Source organism: Microtus oregoni, unplaced genomic scaffold (genome assembly GCF_018167655.1).
Source record: "Microtus oregoni isolate MIOR12 unplaced genomic scaffold, Mior012 000007F_ref0000211, whole genome shotgun sequence".
NCBI classification, from domain to species: Eukaryota; Metazoa; Chordata; class Mammalia; order Rodentia; family Cricetidae; genus Microtus; species Microtus oregoni.
In genome coordinates, this window is record NW_024543066.1 from 43,335,629 (window position 1) to 43,348,063 (window position 12,435).

The 12,435-nt window shown below is 49.1% G+C and overlaps 1 protein-coding gene across 1 annotated transcript; it reads right to left on the reverse strand.

The window, feature by feature from the left end:
• Positions 1–1,926: 1,926 nt before the first annotated feature.
• Ptcra (pre T cell antigen receptor alpha) lies at positions 1,927–9,427 on the reverse strand. The gene is made up of 4 exons (XM_041655264.1): positions 9,367–9,427; positions 5,033–5,353; positions 2,722–2,766; positions 1,927–2,096 (listed from the first exon to the last, which is right to left on the reverse strand). Exons 1-4 carry the CDS (start codon positions 9,422–9,424, stop codon positions 1,927–1,929), a joined length of 594 nt encoding a protein of 197 aa, XP_041511198.1. The 5' UTR covers positions 9,425–9,427.
• Between the last annotated feature and the right edge of the window lie 3,008 nt (positions 9,428–12,435).

The window sequence follows — 12,435 nt, forward strand, 5'->3', positions numbered from 1 at the left end:
ACTCATAACAGCCCTGATAGACACTAACCTTGTATTTTTCCGTAAGCAAACTAGCATTAGTGACTTCTCCGACCAGAATCTATTTGTTTGATGGCAGAGTGATCCTCCTGTTATCTTCCTCCTCCAGAGGTTAACGTTCTCACTACACAATCATGAATCCTCGGAGCCCATGTAAATGCGATCCCACTAGCAGTTCCAGTGTCGTATGGAGACAGGATCCCCAGAGCTCGCTGGCGAGCCTGTCTAGTCTTTATCTGTGAGCTCTAGATTTAGTTAAGAAACTGAGAGACCCTGTCTCATTATATATAGTAGACATTGATTAAGAAAGAGCCTTAGGGCTGGGTAGGTAGCAGGATATGCTTTTAATCCAAGCACTCAGGACTGGAGAGATGGCTCAGAGGTTAAGAGCACTGACTGCTCTTCCAGAGGTCTTGAGTTCGATTCTCAGCAATCACATAGTGGCTCACAACCATCTGTAATGAGATTTGATGCTCTCTTCTGCTGTGCAGGCATACATGCAGGCAAAATACTGTATACATAGTTAATAAAATTTTTAAAAATCCCAGCACGCAGGAGGCAGAGGCAAGAGTATCTCTGTGAGTTTGAGGCCAGCCTGGGCTATGTAGTAAGATTCTTTTTTTTTTTTTAAGTGTATTGGTGTTTTACCTACATGTGTGTCTGTGAAGATGCCAGATCCCCTCTAACTGTAGTTACAGACAGCTGTGAACTGCCATGTGGGTGCTGGGAATTGAACCTGCAGTCCTCTGGAAGAGCAACCAGTGCTCTTAACCTCTGAGACATCTCTCCAGCACCCAAGACTCTATCTTGAAGAAGCAGAAGTGGAAAGAAAGAAAGAAAGAAAGAAAAGAAAGAAAAGAAAGAAAGAAAAGAAAGACTCAAGGAATGAGGAGCTGGTCTTCCAGAAGCATGTGCTGGGTACCCAACAGCCACATTAGGTGTCCCACAGCCATTTCTAACAGCTCTGCCCCTGGCATCCGTGGGCATGGGCACACACACACTCGCACACACACACACACACACACACACACACACACACACACACAGAGTACATGTGATTGGAAATAAAGCCTTCTCCTCTGTGGGAACCTTATTCTCTGTCCATGCAGGAACTCTCTTTAGGAACAAGGAAAAATCAACAAAATCAAACCTCTTTACTACCTGGCTCCCAGCTGATGCTGAGTTAATATTTTTCAAATGAATAATGACCTTTAATTAATAGCGTGTAGGTTTGCAATTACCATCTTATGCGCTAGCACTGGATGTGATCCTGACGCCCGGGAATCCTGGCTCTGCACTCTTCCCTCAAGTCTGCACAAGCATTACCTCCCTGGCTCTCTGGCTCCACTTTGCCCTCTCAGAGAGGCTGAGCCAGGGTAAGGAAACGGAGAGATTGATAGTTGGGGAAGGAGAATCCCAGCAACCCTTCCCCAGTCCCGAGACCCACCAGGCAATTGCTAGGTTCCCACTCTTCTTCCATGGAGCCTTCCCAGATCTCCGCTTCCTCTTTATCGGGCACACCATCTCCCACGGGTGCACAAATGAATGGCTGTGCAATGTGTTAGTGTCATCTAACCCTTCTGTATTGTGCCTGTCACACACACCAGGGCATACCCTCGCCTCCTTCCTTCCCTGTCTCCCCAAAGCCTCAGGCTGACAAGGGAGGCAGAGCCCAGTCTCAGATAGTCCTGTTCACAGGAAGAGGCAGATCACATACAGGAGAAAAAAATTCTGCATCTTGAGAAAGGGGCGGGGTGGGGGGTCAGGAGCTGCGGGCAAAGCTGGCCTCCTCGCAGCCTGGGCTTTGTACTCCTGCCCCAGGTGGCAGAAGGGTCCAGCATCACCATCTTGGCCTCAGCACAGAGCCTCAGAGGGTTGGATCAGATCAAACCTTGATGTCTCTCATTACTATGTCCAGATTCGGTGGGTGGGAGGCAGGGACTTGCGTGGGCGTGGTGGCAGTGGGAGCTGGTCCGCCAGCACACAGAGGCGGCCGCAGGTCAGAAGCACGTCCAACAGAAGCAGCTTGAAGAGAAGCAGTCGCAGAGCACTCAGCAGCAGTACCTGACCCGATGTCCCTGCGGAAGGAGGGGTGGGAGGAGTCCCCAGCAGCCCTAGACCTCCCAAAGGACAGGAAGGGCCTGTCCTCTGTTGGCCAGTCTCCATCTGTCTTCTCCTCCAAGGAGATTCCTTCCTAGTGTCTAACCTGTTTCTACTGGTAATGACACGTACCTCCTACTTTCCCCTCACTGGGTTTCATTTGCCAAGAGAAGCCAGCATTCAGGAAAGAGCATGGAATGCAAAGAGTAAATGGCTCAGAACATCTGGACGAGAAACAGACCTTGGGATTACTAGCTCAGCGCTCTTCTCGCCACCTCGGGTAGTTAAACAATGCACAGGCTCTCAAACTGGGACCGCCTGCCACCCCCTACCCAAGAAGCCATCGGGCTCCACACGTTGGCTCTGTGCAGCTCCACTGGTGTGCAGGAATTAGGATGGGATCTGAAAACCCCACCTTATCCCGGGGACGTCTGAAGCCCAGACTAGCTCTTGGCAAAGCAGTCCCTTAACTGGAAACTTCTCAGTCTCCCAACTGCATGGGACACATGGTCAAATTAGAGCAGACTGCCACCCCCAGGTACCAGTCAGTCCTCAAACCGTCGTTCCCAGGCACCGTCCCTTCCCTACCCACTGACAACTCACCTCTGAGGGGCTGCTGAACGCAGGTCCTGCCTGTGGACACTTCCGCTGTGAGCCAAGAAAAAGGAAGTGAGTACGATGTGGTGGGTGGCACCTCATAGTCCCAGACCTGTGCCTTGCCCCGGCCAGCTTGCAGGGCAGAGGGACATATTGGTAAGCCCCAAGGAGTCCCCTCCCTGCCTGAGAGTTCTGTCCCCAAGAGGCCCCTCAGTCTCTTCCTCCAGGGAGCCCATTCTCTTCCAGCTTTTGCTGGAAGGCAGGGCATTTTTTTAGGAAGCAATTCTCTTTGAGAGGTGATAAAACTGAGGTGACTCAAATGGCTGGATCGCAACACAAGCACAGGACCCCAGTTCAATCCCCGTGCTAAAACACAGAAAAACAGAATAACCCAGGGCTGGGGAGATGGGGACGGGTAGACCCTTGGGGCTCACTAGCTAGCCAGCAAGGTCTGCCGGGCTTAGGACATGGGTTAGTTGGCAAAATGCTTTCTTGAGTTGGAACCCAGCACCCTCGTTAAAAAGCTGGGAGCGCCAGGCAGTGGTGGCGCACACCTTTAATCCCAGCACTCAGAAGGCAGAGGCAGGCAGATCTCTGTGAGTTCAAATCCAGCCTGGTCTACAGAGTTAATTCCATGACAGCTAGGGCTGTTACACAGAGAAACCCTATCTTTTTTTTTTTTTTTTTTTTTTTTAGTAATAAAAGGAGTATTTATTGTAGCATCATCAAGACTTATTGAACTGAGAAGAGTAATACAGGAGCCATCTCCCAAAAGTCAATTGATCATCGCCATGCACTCTAGATTGTTTGGCCATTTTATGTAGGGAAGAAAACTGTCATCTAATCCACAGTTAAATACTCTATAATTGGTTCTTCCTGCTGTTCGTCTAAAGAGGCAACAAATGGGAGGTGGGCAGGGCCCTTTTAAAAGTGAATGTGCACAGAAAGTGCTCTTAGTGATTGCAGCTGAGGATGCATCCTGTCAGAAACCCAAGGGCAGGCCAGCACAGATGCCTGGATACTAGCAGTAGCCATGGTTATTGGGCTACAATATGTACTGGCAGATTCTAACTTTCCATACTCTGTCTGGGCTTGGTTTGCGGGTAACTTGGTAACTTTTCAAAGGACTGTTTGTCATGAGTGTGGTGAACTCTCTGTTTATTTGAATATACTTTAATGCTAGCCCTGAGTTTTATTGTCAGGATCTTGTAGGGTTGCTTGTGATGGTGGGTCTTGCTGTCTTTAATGCCTTGTTATTCATGCATGCCAAGCTGTATGTACGCAGTTGTCTTACATGTGTATTTATCCTCAATCACATGCACGTGTCTTACATTAGTCTTTTTTTTGGTTTTTCGAGACAGGGTTTCTCTGTGGCTTTGGAGCCTGTCCTGGAACTAGCTCTGTAGACCAGGCTGGTCTCGAACTCACAGAGATCCGCCTGCCTCTGCCTCCCGAGTGCTGGGATTAAAGGCGTGCACCACCACTGCCCGGCTGAGAAACCCTATCTTAAAAAAAAAACAAAAAACAAAACAAAACAAAAAAAAAAGACCGGAGTTCGGTTCCCACCCTTGTTTGTCATGAGGCTGTGAACTGCCAGTCACTCCAGCTCCAGAGGAATCCAATTATTGTCAAGCACTCACATGCACGTGCACACACACTTCAACACAATAATCTTTAAAAAATTTAAAATGAAGCACTTAGGACAGTGCTTGGCATACAATAAACATGGTAAGGGATAAGGGTTTATTTATTTATTCATTTTCATGACAGGGTTTCTCTGTGTAGCCCTGCCTGTCCTAGAACTCACTCTGTAGACCAGGCTGGCCTCAAATTCACAGAGATCCACCTGCCTCGCCTCCCAAATGCTGGAATTAAATGCATGCACCACTACTGCCTGGTGATGAGGTTTATTCTTTAATTATTGTTTGGTCTTTTAGGGTTTGTTTATGTGATATGAACTGTTCATAAAAATTATTATATAAAACATATGTATATATGTACCTATGAATAAGCCATTAAAAGTTATCAATATCTCTTAGCAATCACACATCTAAGCCTGGATTTGCTTTTGTTTTGGTTTTTTAAAAGTTTCATGGAGCCCAAACAGGCCATGAACTCACTTGTAATCAAGGATAGCCTTGATCTTCCTGTCTCTACTTCTCAAATTCTGGGATTGCAGGTTTAAGAGAAAACCTGAACCATTTACCCCAGCTGTCAGTCCCAGGAATCATGGCCTCAAAACCACTCTACCAGGAGCCAGGGTCTACCCTTACATGTCGTTAATGCCTCATGCCTGGAACCCAGGCTGCATTCCTACCTGACAGCTGGAGGGGGAGCGTGCTCCGGCTCTGGCCCCCCACCCCAGGCCTGGCATGGCAGACCAAGGGCTCCCAGGCTTCCAGCTCTTCAGAGGGCAGGGAGAGCTGGGCTAGGCTGGTCCAGGTGCCATCCGGTGCTGGGGAGGGCCCATAGGAGAAGGCGTCTAGTGCAGTGCCGTTGCCAGCTGAGAACCAGACGAGGCTGTCAAGGCCAGGGGGTGCCGCATCGAGGACCAAGCAGACCACCAGCATCTGCTGCCTCCCATCCACCAGCAGGGTGATGGGTGGAGCCAGGGAAGGAAAGGGGATGCCAGCTATGCCTGCAAGAGAGAGGAATGTCTGTGCTGGCTCAATTGGCCTGTGCCTCCAGACTGGAACTCTCTTGAGTGTTGGAGTTCTGGGTTTCTGTCATCCAATGCTGTCGAATGTCCCATCCCATTGCCGTTCACCGTCATATTCTTCAGTCAACCCTCTGACCTTGAATTTACTAATTTCATTTCCCTTCTATCAAACTCTTCTTTCTGGGCTGGAGAGATGGCTCAGAGGTTAAGAGCATTGCCTCCTCTTCCAAAGGTCCTGAGTTCAATTCCCAGCAACCACATGGTGGCTCACAACCATCTGTAATGAGGTCTGATGCCCTCTTCTGGCCTGCAGACATACATGCAGACAGAATATTGTATACATAATAAATAAATAAATATAAAAAAAAACCCTCTTCTTTCTTTCCTTTCTTTTTGGTATCTATGTGTGTGTGTGTGAATGTGTACATGAAAGTGTATATGTGGTATGTGTGTTTGTATCTGTGCAGGTGTGTAGATATGAAGGCCTATTCGTGCATGGAAGCCAGAGGAGAACATTAGCTGACCGGTTCTATCACATGTCACTTTACTCCCTTAGGGAGAACCCCTGGCGCTAGTTCTGCCTCCAGAGAGCCCCAGAAATGCTCCTGTCTCTGCCCTCCCCAGTGCCGGGGTGACAGGCTCACCCAGAGTCAGGCGCAGGGTTCTACATGGGTGCTGAGAAGATGCACTCAGGTCCTCGTGTTTCTGCACAAGCATCCTGGCCCACAGTCGTCTGCACAGCCCCGAGCCAAGCATCCATCCACCCATCCACCCACCCACCCATCCACCCACCCATCCATCCATCCACCCATCTACCCATCCACCCATCCATCCATCCACCCATCCACCCATCTACCCATCCACCCATCCATCCATCCACCCACCCACCCATCCACCCATCCATCCATCCACCCATTCTCTACCATTCTGCCCACTCTGTCCACTGTCTACCCACCTATCCTTTCTGAGCCCTTTCCTATGCCAGGTGCTGTGTATACAACATTGAGGAAATCATTGCCAGCACTTTCGAGGAACTCCGTCCTGTGGGAAGGGCAGGAGTGTCGTAAACAACTGCTTATAATCCCAAACTGTGCTGACTGAAGAGAGCTGTGCCTCTGGGGAGGAAGGACGGGAAGAAGAGCAGAGGAAGCTTCAGTATACTTGGAACTTCCGTTCCGGGACAACTACTGAAGTCTGCTGTAGTTGCTCACGTCTGAAATCCCAGAACTTGGGAGGCTGAGGCAGGAGTGTGGGTGAGTGAACTGTAAATGAGACCGATATCGAAACTAAATTGTTTAAAGTGGGGGAGGGGAGCTGACAAGATGGCTCACTGGGTAAAAACGTGTTGCCAAAGCTGAGTTCAATCCTAGGAGCTCTCATGGTAGAAGAGGAAAAAAATGACCCCCCGAAAGCTGTCCTCCGACTGCCACACCCATGCCGCACACACGCATGCACGCACATGTGAAATCTAACACTTAATGTAACCAAAATAAAAGGAGGAAGAGATGAAACCCAGAGGAAGGGTGCTTGTCTTTACCTCATGAAGCCCTGAGTTTGGTCCCAGCACCATGGTGGGATGGAAGAATGAACTAGCAATCGACAGACAGGGATGAACTAGCAATAATATAAGTTAATAAATGGTTGTCATTTTACTGGATTTGAATCAGATTTTTTTTTCCTTGACACAAAGTTTCTCTGTAGCTTTGGTGCCTGCCTCCCGTGTGCTCGGATTAAAGGCGTGCACCACTACTGCCCGGTTAAATCAGGTATTTTTTACTTCATTTTGAGGCATCCAACTCTGGATCCTCTTGCCTCCACCTCCAGAGGACTGGGGTTGGAGGCATCCACACAGCCCACGCCATAGCGTTAACGAGTCGAGGGGGCTTAAACTCTACCAATGGAATTACACTCCCCAGCATGTAGTCTTATTCTGTTTGGGTTTTTTCTTTCTTTTTTGAGATTTTATTTTTATTTTATTATTTATGAGGGTTTTGACTGCAAGTATGTCTGTACACCGCGTGCATGCTGTGCTTTCCCAGGTCAGAAGAGAAAGCATGAGATACCTTGCGATGGCAGGGGTCTGATCGCGGATGGTTGTGAGCCACCACATGGGTGCTGGGAATCGAACCTCTCTGGAAGAGCAGCCAGTGCTCTTCACTGCTCAGTCCCCCCTTTTCTTCTTCTTCTTCTTCTTCTTCTTCTTCTTCTTCTTCTTTTTTTTTTTTTTTTTTTTTTTTTTTTTTTGAGACAGGGTTTCTCTGTGTAGCCCTGGCCTGGCTGTCCTGGAACTCACTCTGTAGACCAGGCTGGCCTTGATCTGCCTACTCTGCCTCCCGAGTGCAAGTGCTGGGATTAAAGGAGTGTGCCACCACTGCTGCCGCCCCTGCCGCCGCCCTTCTTTCTCTCTCTAAAAAACATTTCGTGTGTGTGTGTGTGTGTGTGTGTGTGTGTGTGTGTGTGTGAGAGAGAGAGAGAGAGAGAGAGAGAGAGAGAGAGAGAGGGAGGTGGGGGACCAGACTACTACAAGTTGCTTTCCTTTCACAGTGTGAGCCCCAGGGTCCACACTCAGGTTGTTGGGCTGGCACTGAGTGCCTCTGCACATTGAGCCCTCTCCTCTCACCTTATTACTATCAGTAAAGATGACCCATTCAGTATAGAATTGAAGGTTATTTTTAAATAGGATTTTTAAAAAATATAAATAGAATTTCAAATGTTAATAGCAGAAAATAAATTCACATTATGAACTCTGTGTGGCTAAGATAAAGAAATGGCCCAGGGTGCCAGAGAGCCTCATGGAAATGAGGAGGCCAAATAACTGGTCTAGGGACACTAAGCAGATGTCCAGTCAGCTTTGGACTTGAACCTCAATCACCATGAATCTCATAGTCTTCTTTGTCTTGGAAAGTCTCTATCTTCTGACCCAGGAGATCAAGCCTAGGACAAGGCTTCAGACAGAGCTGAGGTTAGCCCCTGTCTCAACCCCTTAACTGACTGAGAGTCAAATGTCCTGACAATATAATGGCCAATTGAATCTTTGTGAAGAATATAGATAATATAATGCTTTGCTAAGCAAGTTTGAAAATATTATTTATATTTATATTAATGTTAATATTACTAAAGCCTTGCAAACAAAGGGATAAAAGGAAGCCAAGAGTGAACCCCAAGACCCCTCAGGAGCCCTTCAGGAGCCCCTCAGCCTCCTGAGCTGACCCAACTTACACCTCCACTATGAAGTCCCCCAGATTTTTCATTCTTACCCCCAAGTGTTTCCTTCCCAGAGCTCAGGCCTTAAGCTGCATGCACCTTCTCTCAAGTCCCCATGACACACTAGAAGTGAATTTAGATCAAGTAGACCCCCTGACTCAAAAGTCCAAGGCCTTCCCCCACCATGTACGTCCATGACAGAAGAACTGGAATTCTCTGGCCTTGCTCCTTGGATAGCTGGAGCTAAATGCTTGGCAAGTCACTGACGCCTTGGGGCCTCACGTGGGTTGGAAGTGAACTTGAGACACCCTTGTCCTTGTTGGAAGAGGGTGCTGTGAGGCCAGGAAGGACAGCCCAGGAGCTCACAATGTTGCCCACAGTGCGTCACCCTGTATCACACAACACGGCCCAGACTCCATGAATCTCCAGCTTCCGTGGGTTCCCATCCTGCTTGCTTTTTTCTCTTTTATGATTCAGTTCTGGGACTGAGCTTAGCCCTCATGCAGGACAGCAAGGCAAATGCTCTTCCACTGAGTGATAACCACAGTCCTCTTTTGACCCTTGAACTTGGGTTCTCCCGTCTCAGCCTTCTGACTAGCTGGGGCTACAGGCCTACACCACCAGGCTGGGGATGCTTCCAAGAGGGACAACGGGCCCTGCTGACTCCATCTGGAGGACAAGAAGTCTCAGAACCAGGTGGCCATGGATCCCATCATCACTGTAGAGGCTCAACTGGTCCCAGGGGATGGGACCAGCGTCAGCCAAAGAGGGAGGCAAGAGGGACTTACCTGTGGGCAGGGTCTGACCCCTGAGGGCCAGGAAAAGCAGCAACCACGTCCTAGCCATGACCCACTCAAGAAGAGACCTGACTCAGCTGCAGTTCTGAGGTTTGGGCTCGGGGAGGAGGCTGCCTAGACTCCCTCCCAGGCCACAGGCCCAGCTGCAGCCCTGAGGTGTGGGCTGGGGGAGGAGGCTGCCTAGACTTCCCTCCCACAGGGCCAGCTGTGCCTCAGCTGCTTTGCCAGGGCCTCTCTGGGGAGGAGGGGTGTTAGGGAACACAGCTGCCACTCCCATCCCCGGAGCTGGGTGCCCACCCTAGGGGGATGGCGGGATCTCCACACAGAACGGCTCCATGCCATCCTTCAGCTGCTTCAGTTCCCAGAGGAGGCAACTGAGACTCAGATTGAGTGCTCTGCTCAAGGTCACAGCTGGCAAAGCCAAGGTTGAACTTTTTATTTTATTTATTATTGTTTTCTACTTTATGTGTGTGGGTGTTTTGCCAGTATATGTCAGTGTGCAATGTATGTGCCTGAAACCCAAGAGAGATAGAGGCAGGTAGATAGATCTCTGTGACTTTGAGTGCAAAGTGAGCTCCAGGACAGCCAAGGCTACATGGAGAGCTCCTGATTCAAACAGGCACGAGCGCGCACACACACACACACACACACACACTGTTTTTTTTTTAAATATTTATTTATTTATTATATATACAATATTCTGTCTGTGTGCATGTCTGCAGGCCAGAAGAGGGAACCAGACCTCTTTACATATGGTTGTGAGCCACCATGTGGTTGCCGGGAATTGAACTCAGGACCCTTGGAAGAGCAGGCAGTGCTCTTAACCACTGAGCCATCTCTCCAGCCCCCCCCCCCACACACACTGTTTTTAATTGTGCGTATGATCCCTGGAGCTGGAGCTACACAGGCTGTGAGTCACCTGACGTGGTCCTAGGAACCAGACTCAGGTCCTCTGTGAGAGCAATACGTGCTCTTAATTGCTGAATCATCTTCCCAGTCCCCGTTTTGTCCTTTTGAGGCAGGGTCTCATGTAATCCAGACGGCCTTGAGTTGGCTATGAGACTAAGGATGGTCCTCCTGTCTCCATCTCCCAAGTGCTGTGTTACTTTCTTAATGTATTTACTTATTCTTTGGCAACTTTATTCATGAGTCCACCCCGAATCCCCCCTTTCCACTCCCCTGCACATCCCCCCAAGCTGTCCTCCTATAATCTTTATAACTTTTATGGGGGCCCAGAGTCCAGATAGCAGTGCTTGGGGAAAGGAACGTTGACTAATCTTGTCGGAACCGTGTGTAGTAGGCACGGCTATAGTGAGTCTGTGAGTGCAAGGCCGTCTTATGTCTAGAAGACAGCGACTCCCAGCATTCCTCCCCGGGCTCCGGCTCCTGTGTTCTCTCCTCCCCGGGCTCTGGCTCTCGTGTTCACAGGTCCTCTCATACCCCATGCTCTGCCTCTCGTGTTCTTTTTCTTCCATGATGTTCCGTGAACCTGGTGGTGAGGTAGGGGGTGGGCGGCAGGTTGGGGGTCATGGGAGTGAGGTAGATGTTCCATTTGGAGCTGAGCACTCAACAGTGTTTTTTTGTTTTGTTGTGTCTTTTTTGAGACAGAGTTTCTCTGTAGCTTTGGAGCCTGTCCTGGAACTAGCTCTTTTAGATCAGGCTGGCCTCGAACTCACAGAGATCTGCCTGCCTCTGCCTGCCGAGTGCTGGGTTTAAATCTCTGCACCCCATGCCTAGCTGTAGTTACTTTTTGACATGGGGACTTGTTGTGTTGCCCCTCACCCCATGGCCTCAAATAGTCTGAGCAGGAGGCTGGAAAGCGCTTGCTTGTCATCCGTGAAGTCCTGGATTCCATCCCCAGCCTGCACACGCCAGGTAAGGTGGTGTACAGGGAATCACAGCTCTGAAGCAGAGGTAGAAGCTTCAGGAGTTCAAGGTCATCCTCATTTACAAAGAGGAATCTGAGACCAGCCTGAGGTCTCAAAAAACCAGCAAACAAAAACAAATTCTGGTCCTTCAGAGGAGTAGCACATGCTCTTAGCCACCAAGCCACCTCTCCAGCCTTTCTTTTTTTTTTTTTTCTTTTATGTTTTTGAGACAGGATCTCAAGGTATTGCCCAAGATGGACCCAACCCTCCATCCTCTTGCTTTAAATCACCCAAGTGCTGGGATAACAGGCCCCCTTGCAACCATGACCAGCCCATTTCCTAGGTCTAGATAGCTCGCCTAAAGGGTTGGATATGGGGGTATCTAATTACAGTGTGGTGGGGAAGACTGCTCACCATGGGTTTGAGCCAATAGAAAGTCTTTATTTTTGGTTGTAAGCCTAGCCTTTAACAATTGAGTCATCTCTCCAGCCCTAAGGAAATTTCCAGGAATCCACATGGATGACTCCTAGCAATAGTGGAGAGGGTGTCTGAACTGGCCTTTTCCTGTAATCAGATTGGCGACTACCTTAGTTGTCATCATAGAACCTTAATTCAGTAACTGATGGAAGCAGATGCAGAGATCCACGGCTAAGCAATGGGCCCGAGCTCCTGGGGTCAAGAAGAGGAGAGGAAGGAGCAATACGAGCGAGGGGGCCTTTAATTCCAGTACTCAGGGAGGCAGAGGCAGGCAGATCTCTGTACGTTCAAGGCCAACCTGGTCTAAAAAGTGAGTTCCAGGACAGCTAGGACTGTTACATAGAGAAACCCTGTCTTGAAAAACCAAAAATATGGGGGCTGGAGAGATGGCTCAGAGGTTAAGAGCACTGGCTGCTCTTCCAAAGGTCCTGAGTTCAATTCCCAGCAACCACATGGTGGCTCACAACCATCAGTAATGGGGTCTGGTGCCCTCTTCTGGCCTGCAGGCATACACACAGACAGAATGTTGTATACATAATAAATAAATAATTTTTTAAAAAAAAGAAAAACCAAAAATAAATAAATGAATGAAAGCTCATGAAGGGGAAAGCTGCAGTGACAGCTGACAGGAGCTAGTGGGAGCTCAAGGACTCTGGACCCACAGCTGGGGAGCCTGCATGGGTCCTAACTAGGCCCTCTGCATGTGGGTGACAGT

Excerpts from the sequence above, each read along its gene's own strand:
- Ptcra (XM_041655264.1), bottom strand. The coding sequence starts at position 9,424 with ATGGCTAGGACGTGGTTGCTGCTTTTCCTGGCCCTCAGGGGTCAGACC. Across the intron at positions 5,354-9,366 it reads GGGTCAGACCCTGCCCACAG|GCATAGCTGGCATCCCCTTT; the intron begins GTAAGTCCCTCT and ends TCTCTCTTGCAG. Across the intron at positions 2,767-5,032 it reads GCTCCCCCTCCAGCTGTCAG|CGGAAGTGTCCACAGGCAGG; the intron begins GTAGGAATGCAG and ends CTTGGCTCACAG.